The following is a 20646-nucleotide window of genomic DNA, read 5'->3' on the forward strand; positions in this document are numbered from 1 at the left end:
TGCTGGAATATTTCTTTTTGGTCTGAAATGGTGCAACAACGGAACTGACCAGCCCGGCCTTCCCTGCGCCTCTCAGACTCCAAGACTGTATTCTGTAACACCCACAAGCTCTTTGCTGTGATTGCCAGAGTGAAAATCTAAGGTTTGCAAAGGTTGCGTGATTCCTTGAATGACGTTTGAAACCGGTTGCTGCTTTTGTGAGGGACTAAAATCCAGCCGTACTGGCCAGGAAGAACAGGACACCGCCGGCAAAGAGAAGGAGGGCGTGCGCGCCTCGATTTAGCAGGGTCTGTTCCTTCACCAGAAGCCTACACCTCCAGGCAGCGCTCACAGGGTCTTTCAGTCAGCAAGCAACACGGAGCTAGAGGAGCATTGTGGGTCGCTCAGACGCCCGGGGGCAGCAAGTCACCCAGGCGGCGTTTTCAGACGAATGCATTCTCTTCCTCCTCCACGGGGCTGAAGCGTTAAGCTCACGGCCCTTCCTCCCGGGTTCCGCGTCCCCGCAGCCCCGAGTCGCCCAAGCCCCTCCCCGCGCGGGTCCCTGCGGTCTCTCCTCCCCCGCTCACTGCTTCCCCAGCCCCGGCTCCTCTCTGTCTCCCCCTCCCGGACAGCGTCCGCGCGCCGCCGGCCCTCTCCGCCGCCTGTTTGTGAATGAGACGCTCGGTTTCTCAATGGAGCCGCGGGGGGCTCGGGCGGACGCGGCGCGGCCGCAGCGCTGGCCCTGAGCCCGGAGGGGGGCGCCTCTTCCTCGCTCCTTCTCCCCTTCCCTCCCTCCCGCCGCCGCGGCTTTTGAGGAACGGGTTTGGGAGGCCGCCGCCGCGCAGGTCGCCGGGGCCCGCGTCGCCGAGGACTCCTCGTTACGCTCCGGAGGAGCGGGAGCGCGGCCGGGGAAGGCTAGACGCCGAGGAGGCCGGCGGCCTTCGGGAAATTTCCTCCGCGAGCCCCCGCTCCGGGCGCAGAAAGTTCTTGAGTTCCTTATTTCCTTTTGAAATCCCGCTCGGCTGTTAGCTCCTCGCCGGCACCTCGGTTTTGTTTGTTTTGTTTTGTTTTTTTCCGGGAGAGGAGGGGGAGTGCGGGGAAAGGAGCGAAGAAAATAAAAAAGGATTTCCGCCCTGAATAGAGCGACAGTTGTGAGAGCTTTTCCCTGAGGAGACAGAAGCGGCGTTCGCGGCCGCCCGGCCCCGCCGGCTCCAGCATGAGCGAGCCAGCCTCGGGCTGCTGAGGCGCGGAGACGCGGAAGCGGCGGCCGGCTGCTCCCGGCTCCCCGCGCTCCCGGGCGCGTTCGGGTCGGCCGGGCGGCGGCGGCGGCGGGATGGAGCCCACGACCGCGCCCCAGCCCGACATGGCGCCGGAGCTGACCCCGGAGGAGGAGCAGGTAAGTGGGGCCCCGGCGCGGCAGTGGGTGTGTCCGGACCCCCGAGGCCTAGGTCGGCCTCGAGGCCGCGCGCCGCCCCCCCCCCCCCCCCCCCGGTCCCTGGGTGCCCCTTCCCCCGGCGACCGCGCCCAAGGCCGTCAGCCCCCCACACGGGGGACGCGGCTGGACGCGGCTCCCGGCCTCTTCTGTTCTTGAGGCTTGCGGGCCTCACATCGCCCCCTCCCCCCATTCCGGTGGTAATTCAAGTTCCTCGTACTGGGGGGGCCTCCCTGTCCCTCTCACCACCCCCAACCCGCAACATTTGCCGGACGCCTTACTTTTCCTCTGGCCCCTCCACCCCAATGTTCAGGTTATTTCCTTGAGGGTTTGTGGGGTTTTTTTAAAGGACAGGCAAAGCCCCAGTTTGGGGGGAGGGCTCCTTCGGGTACCATCCCCCCTCCCGAGCAGAGCGGTTACAGGCACTGGCTACATAGATGCCCTAGATTTCCAGACGAGCACCTCGGGCTGCTCAGAGGGCTGTGACAGGCCTACTTAGGCAGATTCTGGAAGATCCAGGCCTTTTCATCCTCCCGAAGTCCCTGGCCTGGATCGCCCTATTCACTCTTTGAGAATGGGCGCATACCTTCACCCCCACTTCCCTGCCCCCCATCTCATCTCGCTGTCTCCATCTTTCTGGAGCCTACATGGAGCTCCATTGTCCCTTAAAGCTTATGACCTTCAGTTCCCAGAAGGAAGTTGTTTGCGGTGTCATTCTGGGGGTTTGGGTAAGGGAAAAGGCCAGGGGTGTTGTAACTTTCCCTCCCCCGAAGATCGGTAAGTCTGCTACTGAGATTGGGGTACCCTAAAGCCTTTGCGCTGTCTCTTCCTTGGCACTGCCCATACCCGGCCTTTGCTATGCTCAAATATAGTCATAGTCTGATTTCATATTAAAAAAACAAAAAAAAGCAAAAATAACCCTGAAATAAAAAGATGAACCATATTGGTAACTCGTTTCAAGCTCTTCAACCCTTGTTCCTAAGGACCACTTTTGGTAGCGCAGTCTCTAGGGTGGAGACAGTCTGGTTTTACAAACTAGTTTTTAAGAAGCTCTTGACTTTTCTCCTCATTTGTGGAGATGACATTTTTCACATTTGGCCTCAGACCACTGTCTTGCCCTTTCACGCCTTGAGATAAAATCAGCATGGGAGAAAAAATAGAATTCTGCTCTGTACAAGCAGTGGTAACATCCTGGTAACTGCATTTGAGTGTTAATAAAATGCTTGTCAGGGCCTAGTGTAAGCACGTGGCCAAGGAGCCCCTCTCACTCTAGAATTAGGGAAATTTCAGTACTAAGGTATGATGTGTTAGGTTGATTTTATTTTATTTTAACATTTTATTTATTTAACAGAGAGAGAGAGATCACAAGTAGGCAGAGCAGCAGGCAGAGGGAGAGGGAGAAGCAGGCTCTCTGCTGAGCAGGGAGCCGGATGCAGGACTCTATCCAAGGACTCCAGCATCATGACATGAGCTGAAGGCAACTGCTTAACCAACTGAGCCACCCAGGTGCCCCTGTTAGGTTGATTCTAAAGAGGCAAAACTTCTTCACTTCTTTTCCTTGAATTGGTCTGATTTAGAGTTTCTATGTTTCTAATACTTCAAAGCATTACTATTCCACTATGAAGATGGCAGGAGGGTAAACATTAAAAAATTAAAACCAAGGAAAGTAAATTTTTAAGTATTGAAGTATTGATAAAGTCAGTGCTTTACTCTGCGTAGACTATATACATGTACCAGTGTGTTTAGTAAAAATCTTTTACAGTGAATAATGTGATGGGCATTAACGAGGACTGGATGGGAACAGTAAAATATATATTAAGATCAACAAGGGATGTGGGGTTTTTTTCTTTTTTAAGATTTTTATGTATTTATTTGACAGAGATCACAAGTGGGCAGAGAGGCAGGCAGAGAGAAAGGGAAGCAGACTCCCTGCTGAGCAGAGAGCCCAATGCTGGGGCTTGATCCCAGGACCCTGGGATCATGACCTGAGCTGAAGGCAGAAGCTTTAACCCACTGAGCCACCCAGTCGACCCGAATGTGGGGTTTTAAAAATCATACTTTTACCTACAAAATGTCAGATTTTCTATAGGCATTTCAAAATGTTGAAACAAACATAAAAGAATAATTTCAATAGTAATTAATGCCTGATAAAATTTCATGTTTTAGTTTAATATCACAGAAGAGCACTCTTCACTGTGAAGATTTATTTAAAATGTTTACCTTAAGCAGCATCAAATTCAAATTAGTCCTATCTAAGTAGTCATCATGGGAAATGACACATTCATTCCATAATGCTGTCCCATTGCTCAAACCAGTTTTAGAACTCATTTGGAGTTGATTTCAAAGCTTGTGGTAGAATCTTTGAAGTATCCTCAGTGTTGGAAACATTTTGCTTTGATAGTCAATTTGACTTTTGGAACCCCATATCATAAGTAAAGTAGGGGATCACACTGGGTTAACACAGGTTCAGGCAAAAGTGCAGTGCATTCATGCATTTAGGTCCTTTTGAGGGTGTATAAGTGTCAACCTTGAAGATGTTTCTGGAGCAGATCTCTCCTGAATATAGGTATCCTTCTCTACAGTCATGTGGATCAGAAACCCAGAAGTCGTCTTAGACAGTTTGCTCTACCTCAGCCCCTGAGCCTGACACATCATCAGATTTTCCTGAACATCTCTTGAATTTATCTACTAATTCCACTACCACCATCACCCTAGTCCCCAAGCTATTGTCATATCCTGACAAGGCTTTTGTTTCCTGCCTGATCTATTTGCATTCCTTTACTCTTCTTCCAGAGGCAAAGACAAATTGCACATCTAATTGCATCTTCCCTTTACCCTCTCTGCCCCTAAAATAAGCATTTATAAAACCTTTCAGTGGCTTTTCATATCTCTTGGGATGTTACAACTCTTTTTTCTTTTTAAGATTTTATTAATTTATTTGCCAGAGAGAGCGCAAGTAGGCAGAGCAGCAGGCAGATGGAAAGGGAGAAGCAGGCTCCCCCCTGAGCAGGGAGCCTGAAGCAGGGCTCAATCTCAGGATCCTGGGATCATGACCCGAGTCAACACCCAACAGACTGAGCCACCCTGGCATCCCAGGATGTTCCAACTCTTGAACATGATCTATAGTGCCTCAACCCCTCTGTGGTCTAGAGCCCTAGCTAATTCTCACACCTCATCTTTCCTCCAAACACACTTGCCTTTTGGTTGCCTATTCTTGCTATTTTCTCCTGCTACTGGGTCTTTGCACCCATGGCTTTCCCCTGTCTGGAAACACCCTCCACTGTTAACTCCCTCTTTAGCCTTCAGCTCTTAGCTTTTGCTTCCTCAGGAAGGCCTTCCTTGATTTCCCCAGTTAGGTTAGATCTGTGTTACTGGCCCTTAGAGTACCATGTACTGTCCTTTATATTCACTTTTCACAAGTTTACAGTATTTGTGGGATTACATGATTAGAAGCTCCATGAGGATCAGAACTGTTTCTGCTTTTGCTTACTGTCCTATGTACCTTGCCTAATGACTGGCAGTTAGCCTGTGGACATTCTGGAAGTACTTGTGGAATGAAGAGTGATTCTGAACGTGGATTGTATATAGGCAGCAGCATCTCCTTTTTGAGGGGCTTATAAAAATATTGACATTGTTTATTTTGTTTTTTGTTGTTGTTGTTTAAAGATTTTATTTATTTATTTGACAGAGAGAGATCACAAGTAGGCAGAGAGGCAGGCGGTGGGGGGGGGGGAAGCAAACTCCCCTCTGAGCAGGGAGCCCGGTGCAGGGCTTGATCCCAGCACCCTGAAATCATGACCTGAGCTGAAGGCAGAGGCTCAACCCACTGAACCACCCAGGCGCCCCAAGACATTGTTTATTTTGATATGGTAAGAATATTGTTCATTTTGACACGTAAAGTCTGAAGGTCATCATTTTTGCTTCATAGTGTCTTATCTCGGCATGTGTTAAACTGATATTATACCAAATTCTCATTTAAAAAAAAGATTATTTTATTTATTTTTTTGAGACAGTGAGTGAGAGAGGAGAGAACACAAGCCAGGATTGAGGGGTGGAGGAAGGAGAACCAGAGGGAGAGGGAGAAAAAGACTCCCCACTGAGCAGGGAGCCCGATGTGGGGCTCCATTCTAGGACCCTGGGATCATGAGCTGAGCTGAAGGCAGATGCTTAACCACCTGAGCCACCCAGGTGCCCCCCCACATCTTCATTTGTAACTTTGATGTTCCTTGCCTTTATTTTTTCAGTCCTCAGCAATTAGAGAGCCTGCAGTTGAGTTACAAGAACAAGTGTGCTTTGCCTTTAAGGGGCTTACATGAATAACGGTGTAATAACAGTAACTGTTTCCTGAGCTCCTGCTTTGAGTCAGACTCTGTGCTGGGCATTTCACATACAATTAATCCTCATAAGGTTGGAATTATTACCTCATTTTGCAAATAAGAAAACTCCGACTAAGAGAAGGAAGTTGCCCAAGGTCACATAGCTAGCAAGTGATGGAACCATGATTTCCACCCAGATCTGTGTTATTCTGCCTCCAGTGCGAAATATTCCATTATACTACATAACCTCTCATGAAGCAGTCAACTTACTAAGATGTCTGCATGGACATATAGTAGCCAGTTTTGTTGGTTTTTGTTTGATATGTGTATATTTAGTTTTGATGATGATGCTTAAAATATGGTTTGAAAAATGCACAGAAGAGGGGGTGCCTGGATGGCTCAGAAGGTTAAGCCTCTGCCTTTAGTTCAGGTCTTGATCTTGGGTTCCTGGGATAGAGCCTGGTGTCTGGCTCCTTGCTCAGCGGGGAGTCTGCTTCTCCCTCTCCCTCTGCCCCTGCTTGTGCTCTCTTGCTCGCTCACTCTCAAATAAATAAATAAAATCTTTTTAAAAAGCTGAACGGAAGAAAAATTTTGGAAAACCTTTATTCAGCCCTAGCTACTGTCAATAGAGACATATTATCCAGTCTATGCAAGAATATGTGATGAAAGTACTCTGTGGGAAAATGTGTTGTTGTTGTTTTTTAAAGATTTTATTTATTTATTTCAGATAGAGTGAGAGAGTGTGCGAGCAGGGGGAACAGCAGAGGGAGAGAGAGAAGCAGGCTCCCCACTGAGCAGGGAGCCTGAGGCTGGTCCTGGGATCTTGACTTGAGCTGAAGGCAGATGCTTAACCTTCTGAGCCATCTAGGTGCTCCCCCAAAATGTTTTCCTTAAGATAGAGTTGTCTGTTCTCCATTTTGAGTTGTGGTCACAATAAAATTTTAATTTTTTAATTTCTTTATCTTTTGTACAAGAGAAATAACTATTCATGGAGCAAAATATAAAGAGTATTATCGGGGCGCCTGGGTGGCTCAGTGGGTTAAAGCCTCTGCCTTCAGCTTAGGTCATAATCCCAGGGTCCTGGGATCGAGCCCCACATCGGGCTCTCTGCTCAGCAGGGAGCCTGCTTCCTCTCTCTCTCTTTCTCTGCCTGCCTCTCTGCCTACTTGTGATCTTGTCTGTCAAATAAATAAATAAAATCTTTAAAAAAAAAATAAATAAAGAGTATTATCTCTCCAAACTTTAAAAAGCCAGATGTTTTGTGTCTGGAATGCATTTTTTATATTTTATGTGTAAATATAAAAGCCTTTCTTAGTGGGCTGGCAAAATTGTAAATCTGGCAGTATGAAGGGTAATTTCTACATATCAGTACTCATGTTCATTCTTTTTGATTTTACTTATTTATTTATTTGACAGAGATCACAAGCAGGCAGAGACAGGCAGAGAGAGGGGGGGAAGCAGGCTCCCCGCTGAGCAGAGATCCCCATGCGGGACTCTATCCCAGGACCCCTGGGATCATGACCCACGCCAAAGGCAGAGGCTTTAACCCACTGAACCACCCAGGTACCCCACTCATGTTCATTCTTAATTTTTTTTTTCCTTTTCCATGGACCATCTAAGTTATTTATTTAAGCCATCTCCTGTTATAAGCAAAGGGATGGAAGATCAGTATATTGGTCATCATTTGATACAAGTGAGGAAAGTGTGCTTAAGGTCCTGTAGACTTTTATTTTCTTTTTAAAGGTTTTATTTATTCATTGACGACAAAGAGGGAACACAAGGAGGGGAAGCTGGAGAGGGAGAAGCAGATTCCCCACTGAGTAGGGAGACCGACATGGGACTCAATCCCTGGACCCTGGGATCATGATTTGAGCTGAAGGCACATGCTTAATGACTGAGCCACTTAGGCAACCTGGTCCCATAGACTTCTCTGGTCTGTGTGCAGAGTCATGGTCCAAACCAGTGCTGTGGTCCACACTGGGTGGTGGTCCAGGTTCTCTTTATTCATCTTCATACTGGTTGGAAGTGGATTCACGTGAGAGTTATAGAATAGAGTATGATTACCATCTCCCCAGGGAAGGGGCTTGGCCCTGATGTGGAGAAGGGGCTAGGCGAGGAACTCAGGTCTCCCATGATACGACCTCAACCTCGACCTCAGGAAGACATTCAGCATGGTCACTCCCATGTAGGGGAGCGCTACAAAGTAGGGGAGGGCCTTCCACGTGCTGAGCTGAGCCCTCTTCCCTTTGGGCACCACTTGACATGGACTACCCCAGCTGTCCCCTGGACCTAGCAGCGCAGACAGTGGGGACACAGCAGTCACCACTGCCGCGATGTTTTACCTCCATTCTTTTTATGTTCTTGTCTTAATTTTATTTTCCCAGAGCATATACATATATTTGTAAGTGGACCTCAAGTAATTTTATTGAATTTGCTATGTAATTATAATTAACTTGACCATAAAGGATTATTAAGTATTTCTTAATTTGTCTGTTTTATGTTTAAAACCTACAGAAAGTTGAGTGGGGCTCCCTGGTTATATCTGTTTGAACTTAAGTTGTGAGAACTCCCTCTTTGTAATAAACCATAAAATAAAGATTCAGCTAGGATTCTAAGGATATTCAAATTCTGCAATAGATTTTTAGGGTCTTTTGATTTTGCATGGATTTCCCAGTAGTGATTGATAGGATAGAATAATTAGTTTTCTAAAATGCTTATGCATTTATATATGTTTTCATTTTAGACCAAAGGCGATTTTAATAACTTGTATAGTGCTTCTCTCACATTAAAAATAATTCATGAGGGCGCCTGGGTGGCTCAGTGGGTTAAGCCGCTGCCTTCAGCTCAGGTCATGATCTCAGGGTCCTGGGATCGAGTCCCGCATTGGGCTCTCTGCTCAGCAGAAAGCCTGCTTCCCTCTCTTTCTCTCTCTCTCTCTGCCTGCCTCTCTGTCTACTTGTAATCTCTCTCTGTCGAATAAATAAATAAAATCTTTAAAAAAAAAAAATTCATGAATTTCTTTAAGTTGCTGTAACAAATAATATTTACTTTCAGAACCTCTAAAGAAAATTTCTATTTTAGAGTTAATGTTGTTTAGAACATTATTATAAGGATTAATAAGCTAGTGCATGTAGTTACCTAGTAAGCATTCGGTAAAGTTAGCCATTATCATGATATTCTCCATCTTTGTTTTGTTTTAAAGATTTTATTTATTTATTTGTGAGAGAGAGAGAGTGAAAGAGCGAGCACAGGCAGGCAAAGGCAGAGGGAGGAGCAGGCTCTTCCGCTGAGCAAGGAGCCTGATGTGGGACTCGATTCCAGGATGCTTGAATCATGACCCCGGCCGAAGGCAGCTGCTCAATCAACTGAGCCACCCAGGCGTCCCATATATTCTCCATCTTTGAATAGTGAAAGACTTAAGAGTTAAGTTAGGTTAAACTAATCCCAAGGGGCAAAATATTTATATTCACCCAATGGACCATCACTTAGCATGGATTCTTATATGTAAATGCCAGAGAGTAAGAATCTTGTGGGGCCCTGGGTGACTCAGCCTGTTGCATGTCCCCTCTTGATTTCAGATCAGGTCTTTTTTTTTATATAAAAAGATTTTATTTATTTATTTGACACAGAGAAATCACAAGTAGATGGAGAGGCGGGCAGAGAGAGAGAGAGAGGGAAGCAGGCTCCCTGCCAAGCAGAGAGCCCGATGCGGGACTCGATCCCAGGACCCTGAGATCATGACCTGAGCCGAAGGCAGCGGCGTAACCCACTGAGCCACCCAGGCGCCCCTCAGATCAGGTCTTGATCTCAGGGACCTGAGGCCCAGCATAGAGCCTACTTAAAAAAAAAAAAAAAAAGTGAATAGGCATGCCTGGATGTCTCATTCAGTTAAGCATCTGCCTTTGGCTCAGGTCATGATCCCGGAGTCCTGGGATCAAGCCCTGCATCAGGCTCCCTGCTCTGCAGAAAATCTGCTTCACCCTCTCCCTCTGCCTGTCACTCACCCTGCTTGCTCTCTCTCCCTCTCTCTCTCTCTCAAATAAATAAATAAAATCTGAAAAAAATAATAAAATTGAAAAAATAGTTATCTTGGAACTTTATAATGTGGTTTCAAAACCTAATTCTGTGCTGTGGTTTATGTTCTTATAACAGGGATCAAATAAAGTTAAAATTTTAACTGCCTTGCAGTGGACTTCAAAGATTTTTGGCATTTTTCCCAAGGACAAGGGTTTTGTCCTGGTTCTTGTGGCCAAGAACTTCCCTTTTCCCACAGCCTCACATGTCCTGTGCTAAATGTCATCTCTCCCCCCAGAAGTAACCATACGTCAAGGACTAGATGATTCATAGTATTAAGTAGAGGCCTTCCAGAGAGGCAAAGAAGATGAGGTTTCGAAAGGTGAAGAATTCTCATTATTTTTGTTATTGCCAGTAACTACTGATACTGTAATTAACAATCAGGTAAAATCTCATCTGGATGTGAGAATTTTATTCTTAAAATTTCTGAGCATATATCAAGGGTTTTGGACTTCGCTTTTGTGAATATTAGGGAACCTGGAGGGGCACCTGGGTGGCTCAGTGGTTAAGCATCTGCCTTGGGCTCGTGTCATGATCCTGGAGTTCTGGGATCGAGCCCCACATCGGGCTCCCTGCTCAGTGGGAAGCCTGCTTCTCCGCCTCCCACTCCCCCTTGCTTGTGTTCCCTCTCTCGATGTCTCTCTGTCAAATAAATAATTTTTTTTTTTTTTTAACTTGACAGAGAGAAACACAGTGAAAGAGAGAACACTAGCAGGGGGAGTGGGAGAGGGAGAAGCAGGCTTCCCACTGAGCAGGGAGCTCAATGTGGGGCTCGATCCCAGGACTCCAGGATCATGACCTGAGCCCAAGGCAGATGCTTAACCACTGAGCCACCCAGGCTCCCCATAAATAAAATCTTAAAAAAAAGAACCTGGAGGTTTTCTCAAAGGAACCTGACCTTTAGTACTTATTAATGACTTGAAAAGTAAGACAGACCCTGCTTGGGAAAGGAGCAGAACTATTTCACAGAAGTAAAAGTTAAAACTCGGAAAAAAAAAGAAGTTAAGACTGGTAGGTCAGTATATTTGAGTCTCCTTCTCTGACCTGTATACCTTTATTATATTGGAAGACTTAGTAATTCTGTCTTCTAAATATTAACCCTCATTTTATTAAAAATTTTTTTCTTTTATTTTTTTGAGTAAGCTCTACTCTCTATGTGGGTTTGAACTCATAACTCAGAGGTCAAGAGTCACATGCTCTACCGACTGAGCCAGCCAGGTTCCTCATTTATGCCCAAGAACAGAACGGCTGGTCCACTGCAGTGTCAAGATTAGACGCCGTCGCCGGACTCTGATTATTTGTTCAGATACTAAAAACCTGTAGTGCAATTTCAGCCATGTCACACTTGTTCTACCATTTTCCCTTGATGTCTCACGTAATTGGGGGCATTTTCTTTTTCCAAATCAATCATTATCACATTTGCCCCCTATGCATACTTCTGTACCAGACCTCCTTGGTTACTTTTCCCGGCCACTGGCATAGGTCACTGTTTTTGTTTGTTTGTTTTTTAAGATTTATTTGCATGGGGGAGTGGGTAATGAGCCCACATGACTGAGCAGGGGGAGGGGCAAAGGGAGAAAATCTCAAGTAGAATCTGCACTGAGTGAGAGGGCATCATGGAGGGTTCCATGTGGGGGTTGATCCTACGACCCGAAGATCATGACTCTGATCATGAGCTGAGTGGAAACTGACAGCTGGATGCTTAACGACCTGCGCCACCCAGGAGCCCCTGGAATAGTCACTGTTTTTTATTCCTCTTCCTCTGGAGTAAGGGCAGATGTTCTTCAGACTGGTATTTAACCTGCACTCTTCAGTGCTGGAGGGCCTGTACCTACTGGAATGGATACTAACTGAGACGGTATGGGATAGGCAGCAGGATAGGGGTGGGAGTCTGAGAGGCTCTAGAGCCCATGGGAAGAGTTTTTATTAAAGATTGGTTATCTTTTAGATCCAGATTATAAAATAGACCAAAACAGTAGATTAGAAGTGACTTTTTTTTAGTTTCTGCTTCTAAGAAAAGGATTCCATTTTTCTCTAAGAAAGACAGTTTCTGTTTTACATATTCGTTTCCTCTGAAATACCAAACCCATCCAAAACACGCAGGCATAGTTCTTGTCTTTTTATCCATCATGGGTGGCCCAGATCTGACTAGGCGTAAGGAATTATGATGAAACCAGAATTTATTCTCAGAATTGGTTAGGCAGATTTTATTTTATTTATTTATTTATTTAAAATATTTTATTTATTTATTTGACAGAGAGAAATCACAAGTAGATGGAGAGGCAGGCAGAGAGAGAGAGAGGGAAGTAGGCTCCCTGCTGAGCAGAGAGCCCGATGCGGGACTCGATCCCAGGACCCTGAAATCATGACCTGAGCCGAAGGTAGCGGCTTAACCCACTGAGCCACCCAGGCGCCCTGTTTTTTTTTTTATTTATTTGACAGAGAGAGTGAGATCACAAGTAGGCAGAGAGGCAGAGAGAGAGGGGGAAGCAGGCTCTCCACCAAACAGAGAGCCTGTTGTAGGGCTCAATCCCAGGACCCCGAGATCATGACCTGAGCTGAAGGCAGAGGCTTTAACCCACTGAGCCACCCAGGTGCCCTGCTAGGCAGATTTTAGAGAGAGCCATCTCTCTAAAGTACTGAGTACATCTCTTTAGTACTGAAGTTTCTGTGAATTGCTTGTTTATTCCTTGAACAACTGGGTAATCTTTACCTTTGCTTTCATATATGCCATTATTAGATGATATGTATCATTATTAAAATAATCCTTTAAAAATAGTCTTCTAGACTCTTTGCAATGACCATATATTTCTTTTATAATTAAAATCAATTACATCTTGTAAAAAGTGTTGCATGCTTTATACAAATTGGGATTATATTATTTCATTGCTGAGATCCCAGTATTAAAAATTTTTTTTTTCGGGGCGTCTGGGTGGCTCAGTGGGTTAAAGCCTCCACCTTCAGCTCAGGTCATGATCTCAGGGTCCTGGGATCGAGCCCCGCATGGGGCTCTCTGCTCAGCGGAGAGCCTGCTTCCTCTTTCTCTGCCTGCCTCTCTGCCTACTTGTGATCTCTGCCTGTCAAATAAATAAATAAAATCTTTAAAAAAAAAAAAAAATTTTTTTTTCGAGTTTCTGTTTCTCAGGTGAGTGAGGTGATTATTATGTATCAGTCTCCTCCTTTTCATGTTAATGTTAACGGAGAGGAAGATTATAAACAAAATACAGTATGTTCATTCAGCAATCATTTACTGTCCACTATGTACCAAGTTCTTAAACGTGGACAAGGAGCTCTCTGTCTTTGAGGAATTGCCCTCTAGTTCTCTCTAAGCAGTTCTTGAATTGTGGGGTACCCACCAAGGAAGAGGACCTATACCTTATATGTAGAAATACTTATACTCAATCTTCTCTGCATCCTTGTAGATTGTGAGGGTTCAAAATACATTTACTAAAGAATAACTGAAACTATATTGAAATTATTTATTCCTCACACAACCCAGGAAGCTGGTATTGTTTTGCTCAGGATGATTGCCTTTGTGATAATACGGATGATGTTCAGAAGCTTTCAGTAATTTACCAAGGAGGCAGCACTGGGACTCAAGCTCTGCTTAAATGCAACACTCTTTCTAGTAAACATCATCTGTTTTACCTGCTTGTTTCTATGTATGACCTACCTATATACATATACACCAAAACTAGCTCTCTTGGCCTTTGGGGATTGAACATCCCTAGTTTCTGCCATTCACAAGTTTTCCTACAGAGATGGGGCTACATTGTTACTAGCTGCTTATTGTACACTTACTTCCTTTTAAGATTTTATTTATTTATTAGAGAGAGCACAAGTAGGCAGAGAGGCAGGCAGAGAGGGAGAAGCAGGCTCCCCGCTGAGCAGAGACCTTGATCTGGGGCTCAATTCTAGGTCCCTGAGATCATGACCTGAGCCAAAGGCAGACGCCCAACTGACAGAACCACCCAGGCACTCCTAATTATACATTTATATATGAACAGAATTATATGCCTTAACGGGGTTAGTGAACTTGGGGGTTCACGTAGGCTTCTGGCTGTACCTCTCAGAATGTCATAGGTCTCTTCTTTGCCTTTGTAATGCCAGTTTTAGTTTTCTATATGTAGAGTTTAATCTTTTGTATATGATCATCCGCATAATGGGGAAGCATATATAGTATACTTGCTTACTAATAACTAGGATGAAACTACAGCTTTTTAAATTGTTTTTCCCATGATACCTTCACATTGCCTGTTTTTTTGGCTGTACTTAAGTTCCTACTGGAGTTTATTTCTCAATTCTTGCCAAGTGTAAAAGTAGAGGAAAATTTTTCTAAAAAGAAAAAAAAAGATTTTTTTCTCCTTGTTTTTACTTTTTCTAAAAATATTTTATTTATTTGAGAGAGAGAGCAAGAGAGAGAGAACACAAGTAGGGTGAGGGGCCAGAGGGAGAAGCTGACTTTTCTGCTGAGCAGGAAGCCCATTGCGGGGTTGAATCCCAGAACTCCAGGATTGTAACATGGGCCAAAGGTAGATGCTTAACTGACTGAGCCAGCCAGGTGCCCCTTATTTTTACTTTCTGTATGCACAGATTTTCTCTTTCTTGGATTCATAAAGGGAAAAAAAAAAGAATTGCTGAGAGGAAGTCCTGAAACCTTGAACATAATACATGAGCACAAGAAAACAGGTGTTTTTTGTTTGTTTGTTTGTTTTTTAATTGTTTGTTTCACTGAGAGTTTAGGTCTTCCATGCCAGGAAAACCCCAAAAGTGAAGAGAAAATGATATTTCTAATGAGATTAGGGACTTCAAATTGATATAACTAGCAAGATTAAAATATACAGGATTTCCAGTATACTTTTGTTTTAAAAAACATAACCACCCATCCCTTTTTCCTTTGGCTACCTAAAGCACCATTTTTCTTTAAAAAAAAAAAAGTTTTTTTTTTTTAAATAAAAATTTTAAATTATTTATTTATTTGTTTTTATGATTTTATTTATTTATTTGACAGGGGGAGAGAGCTCAAGCAGGGGGAGCAGCAGGCAGAGGGAGAAGCAGGCTCCCTGTTGAGCAGGGAGCCCAATGAGGGGCTCAATCCCAGGATTGTAAGCCAAAGGCAGCCGCTTAACTGACTGAGCCATTCAGGTGCCACCGAAGCATTATTTTCTTTCTTGGCTGATATCAAACTAAGGAAATACTAGGTTTGGAGATGATTTTTGAGAAAGAAGCAACTGGAAATTTGTGTTTTGAATAAAAATGCTTGGAACTCTAGTTAGAACCTCTTATTGTTGTAGTGCCATCCTTATGGTGCTTTAGATACTGGTAAAAGTCCACATCAAAACTTGAGATAGTAACAGTGGCTGAGCATTACCTACTAGGATGGCTATAATTTGTTTTATTTTATTTTAGTATTTTTTTTAAGATTTTATTTATTTATTTGACAGACAGAGATCACAAGTAGGCAGAGAGGCAGGCAGGGAGAGAGAGGGGAAGCAGGCTCCCTGCTGAGCAGAGAACCTGATGTGGGGCTCCATCCCAGGACCGTGGGATCATGACCTGAGCCGAAAGCAGAGGCTTTAACCCACTGAGCTACCCAGGTGCCCCTCTTTTTTTTTTTTTTTTTTTAAAGATTTTATTTATTTATTTATTTGACAGAGAGAGACACAGCGAGAGAATAAACAGAAGCAAGGGAAGTGGGAGAGGGAGAAACGGGCTTCCCACCAAGCAGGGAGCCCGATGCTGTGCTTGATCCCAGGATCCTGGGATCATGACCTGAGCCAAACGCAGACGCTTAACAACTGAGCCACCCAGGCACCCCCATAATTTGTTTTAAAAGAGAAAGAAAACAACAAGTACTGGCACTGTTGGGAATATAGAATGGTGCAGCCACTATGGAAAACAGTTTGGTGACTCTTAGAAGATTAAGCATGCAAGTACCATATGACCCAGCAATTTTACTGCTAGCTGTATGTCCATGTCATAGCAACATTATTCACAGTAATCCAAAGGTAGAAGCAACTTGAGTGTCCATCGACAGATGGATAAACAAAATGGGGTATGTACATACAATGGACTATTAGCCTCAAAGAGGAATGCAAAGAGGAATACATATATTCTATAATGTAGATGAACCTTAAAAACACTATGCTTATTGGGGCACCTGGCTAGCTGAGCTGATGGAGCATGTGACTCTTATCTTAGGGTTATAAGTTTAAGCCCCACATTGAATGTAGAGAATACTTAAGAATAAAATCTTAGGGATGCATGGGTTGCTCAGACAGTTAAGCATCTGCCTTCAGCTCAGGTCTTGATCTCAGGGTCCTGGGATCGAGTCCTATATGGGCTCCTTGCTTAGCAGGGTACTTGCTTCTCCCTCTGCCTGTCACTCCCCCTGCTTGTGCTTTCTTTCTTTCTCTCTCTCTGACAAAATATATTTCTTTAAAATTTTATTTATTTGGGGCACCTGGGTGGCTCAGTTGGTTGGCGGCTGCCTTGGGCTCAGATCGTGATCCTGGAGTCTCGAGATTTTGTCCCACATTGGGCTCCCTGCTCAGCGGGGTGTCTGTTTCTCCCTCTGACCTGTCACCTCTCATGCTCGCTTTCATTCTCTCTCTCTTAAATAAATAAATAATCTTAAAAAAGAAAAAATATTTTATTTTCTTATTTGTCAGAGAGAGTAGGAACAGGGCAAGTCTCCAGACCAGCCCCTGGGAGCTTGTTAAAAATGGAGATATTTGTTTCACCCCATACCTACTAAATCAGTAAGGTATAACAATCCGCATTTCAATGGTTTTCACTCAAGTTTGAGAACTAGTGATCTAGAGAATAAGTAGAGTGCTCTTTCATTGGTGGGTGAATCATTTAAAAATGTGTTTAGATACCCAGGCTCACTTCAGGAAGGGAAGTCTAGAACTGTAGGTATAGAACTAGTTTGAACTGGATGAGAGCTCCAAGAGGTATCTGATTTTGGACTAGAACTATACTGGTCCCTGGTAAAGGAACAGTAAGAGAAAGCTCTCAAAAGACTAGCATTTACCATGGTTTCTCTCATCCAAAGAAAGAGTAGAGCATCTATCTACTTGAAAAACAGAAATGGAACCACATTGTGTACTTGTTTAATACAGCAGGGCATTGAGACACCTGATGTCCATTGCAGATGGCATTCCCTAGAGAGATGCTTGGCTTCCAAGGGAGTACTGAATGAAAGGAGAGACAGGCTGTTCTGATTCAGCCAGGAATACCTGCCAACTTTGACAAGGCTATTGCATAGGGAAGCTCGTGTTACTGCAATGTCAGTTGCCCCGATAATCTGGACCTAGGGTTTGCCAGATTTTATTTTTCAGGTCCTGCCAGGGAGCTGAGCCTAGTCTAATTGGATTTGAAAATGGGGTGCTGTAGTGAGGACAGCCAGATTGCAGTTAGTTTTTCCAGGCCTCCTTCTTTGTATGTTTGTAAATGGCCCCTTAGGTATAGTAAACTGTTCTACTCTTACTGTTTTATGAGCCTGCGTAGGTTTGCCCCGAGTTGATCTGACAGCTTCCTTAGTTTGGGAGGTATGGATCCAGTAAATTTGAAATGGCTGAGGTCTGAGATGGCTGATGTTGCCTAATGCAGTCTCTGGCCAGCTGTATCCCTTTCAGGGGTGATGGAGCTGTAGGTTATGGAGACATGTAGGAAGAGTCCCAGTTTCTTGATTATGTGATGAAGACGCAGGATTCACTTAACCTAAGGCACAAGTTGTGGGCCTTATCTCAGGAAAAAAGCAAGGGACTAGTTAAATTTGGTGTAGATAAGCAGTAGCAGCTCTAATCTACAGGTCAGGTCCAGATTAGCAACAGGTCTGACATGCCAGGCTCTAGAGTTTTAAGGTAGAAGTCATTGGGTCACTCCTGTCATTTCCATGCGATATTGGCAAAGTTGAATTTGAGGTGCATGTGGGGAGAAGTTAGAGGGGTTAGGGGAGAGAAAGATGGAGAAAAGGAGATGAAGATGAAGGAAGAAATTTAGTTATTGAGAAACAGAAGCCCTTGAAGGGTTATTTCACTTGTGTGAAGTGGACCAAATAGAGAACAGGGAAGGAAGGAACTAGTTACTCTGTTTTCTTTTTCTTTCTTTCTTTCTTTTTTTTTTTTTTTCCTAGTTACTATGTTTTCAAAGCTTCTCAACATTCTGATCTTTTCCTGAATTGATTATAATTTGCCAGTGACCTTAAAATTTAGTACTTTAGGATTGAAGATGGTCTTACAAATAAAGTCTGGTAGGCCTCCTTGTTTTGGGCTTACTTGTTTTGGACACTGTGCTTCTGTAATGTGTTCCAAATTTGCAATAATTTTTGGCAGTATTAAGCAGACTGTTGTTGACTCATAGGTTCAAGTCAACTGAGATCCCTAACTCTTTTCTTAATGTGTTTCTGTTAAGTTTCTTCTGGTGCTTCTAAAATTGATTTTCTTGCACTTATCTTATAATTTTAATTAATTTTGTTAGATTATAATGTTCATTGAACATTTTGTGAACATTTTTGTTAAGCCTAATATGCCAGAACTTTACAAATATTACCTTTTCTCCCATCTTACAACAATTATGAGGTATAATTCCACTTTTATAAAATAGAAATTAAAGCTCAAAGAAGTTAAGTAATTTGCTTACATTCAAAACAATGAAGTGAGGAGGGGTGGGTAGGGAGAGAAGGTGGTTGGGCTATAGACATTGGGGAAGGTATATGCTATGGTGAGTGCTGTGAAGTGTGTAAACCTAGTGATTCACAGACCTGTACTCCTAGGGCTAATAATACATTATAGGTTAATAAAAAATTAAAAACAAACCAAAAAAATGAAGTGATAGAATCTGGTATTCAGATCCATCTGACTGACTCCAAAGCCTCTTGCTTTTGAATATCATCCTTTGCCTTTGTTAGATCCTGTTTTGATCTTTTAGATCTGTGTTCTGTTTTAAATATACTTGTTCTCAAGGTTAAAGGCCCTCTCATATGGTCAGCTTGACCCAGTGCTGTTAAGTCAGTCAGTCATTTATAGCAGTGGGACCAGGCCCGAGATGGATGCAGGGCAAATCAAGGGAAAGAGCATGGCCTTTAGAGTCAGATTTGGTTTTGGAATCTTGGTTGTTATCATCAACCTGTGCTATGGCAAGGTCCTTGACTTGTCTGGGCCTCTGTTTCCTTATATGTAAACACCTTAATATCCACAAATGGGCCTGTTGGAAAGGGTAAGTCAAACAGGGATGCAAGGTACTTTAGGTTATGGCCCATCCTAATACTGTAGGCTTTGAGTAAGCATTAGTCTACTTGTCTCCCTCCTTTCAGGGAATTCCTTTATTTTTATTTATTTATTTATTTATTTTTCAGATTTTATTCATTTATTTGACAAAGAGACACAGCAAGAGAGGGAACACAAGCAGGAGAGGGAGAATCAGGCTTCCTGCTGAGCAGGGAGCCTGACGAGGGGCTCAATTCCAGGACCCTGGGAACATGACCCAAGCCAAAGGCAGATACTTCACTGACTGAGCCACCCAGGTGCTGCCAGGGAATTCCTTTAAAATCTTTTTATTTGAGGGGGTGCCTGGGTGGCTCAGGTGGTTAAGTGTCCAACTCTTGATTTTGGCTCAAGTCATGTCTTCAGGGACTTTGGCTCACTGAGCCACGTTGAATTGAGCCACACCCAGCGAGGGGCCTGCTTAAGATTTTCTCTCCTTTTGCCATGTCCCCACCTCCATATCCCTCCCTCTGTGTGCACTGTCTCTCTCTTTCCAAATAAATAAAATAAATAAATATTTTAAAAATTGCCTAGGTATCTTGTTAAAATGCAGATTCTGATTCAGTATGTTTGTGGTGAAGCCTGAGAATCTGTATGTGTGACAAGCTCATAGGTGAGGCGAGTGCTGCAGACTTAACTTTGAGTAGCACTGTTAATGTATTCCAGTTCTTTGTTTTTCAGTCTACTTGAATTCTTTTTTGAAAGACTTGTTTTTAGAAAATCACTTCTTGTAATTGCTAGCCCCCTTTCTAAAAGCTCAAAGTTCACCTTTTTGAAAACAAAACCCAAAAAAAACATTGGCCAGGGCTAGGTGTGTCTGCATGTATGTGGAAGAAAGATAAGTTGTGCAGTTTGCCAGATTGATGCCAGTTCTGTTAGAACTTTTGTAATCCTCAGTAGACATCCCCTCTTTGAAATTAGGACTCTGTTTGTTCATACTCAAGTTTTAATACCTTGTTCATCCTTAAAGTTCTGCAGCAGATGTTCATCAGGCTCCCCTGGCGTTTTCAGGATTTTTAGATTTTGCAGGTCTGGAGGCTTAAACTGATTTGGAATAATTGGGGGCTCTGTTCTTTTGAGCTTTCCAGAAGGCTTATTCTTCCCCTCTTCAAGTTGAAGATTATACTTGTTGATAGAGAAATGGAAGAAGAGTTGATCTAGACAGTTCTAACAGAGCCCTTTTTGTTAGCCTTACATTTATTAACTAGCCTTCCTTCATTCTGGGCAGTGACTTTCCTGACACTTTTCCTTTAGATCAGAAACACCATTCTGTTATGTTTTTGACTGTGCGGTCTTCCTTTGTCCATGTATATGTTAGTGGATGTTCTGTTAACATCTGTACTCAACAGAGTATGCTGTGCAACCAGTCTCTTCCGATTGCTCTCTTTTTAAATTCATATTGGTATAACTTGTAATTAATTGAATAATTGTCAGAATCTCACTTTTGAAGTTTTCTTTAAAAAATACTAGCATTGGGCGCCTGGGTGGCTCAGTGGGTTAAGCCGCTGCCTTCGGCTCAGGTCATGATCTCAGGGTCCTGGGATCGAGTCCCGCATCGGGCTCTCTGCTCAGCAGG

The 20646-nt window shown here is 43.8% G+C and overlaps 1 protein-coding gene across 1 annotated transcript in view; it reads left to right on the forward strand.

The window, feature by feature from the left end:
- The first annotated feature begins 590 nt into the window (after positions 1–590).
- Positions 591–20646, forward strand: part of PTPN9 (protein tyrosine phosphatase non-receptor type 9) — an 82039-nt gene continuing 61983 nt past the window's right edge. Inside the window, exon 1 of the mRNA XM_059371792.1 lies at positions 591–1375. Within this exon, the coding sequence (XP_059227775.1) occupies positions 1313–1375 (63 nt within the window). The 5' untranslated portion in view covers positions 591–1312. The remainder of the gene's footprint in view (positions 1376–20646) is intronic.

This window comes from Mustela nigripes, chromosome 13 (assembly GCF_022355385.1).
Source record: "Mustela nigripes isolate SB6536 chromosome 13, MUSNIG.SB6536, whole genome shotgun sequence".
In the NCBI taxonomy this organism is placed as follows: Eukaryota; Metazoa; Chordata; class Mammalia; order Carnivora; family Mustelidae; genus Mustela; species Mustela nigripes.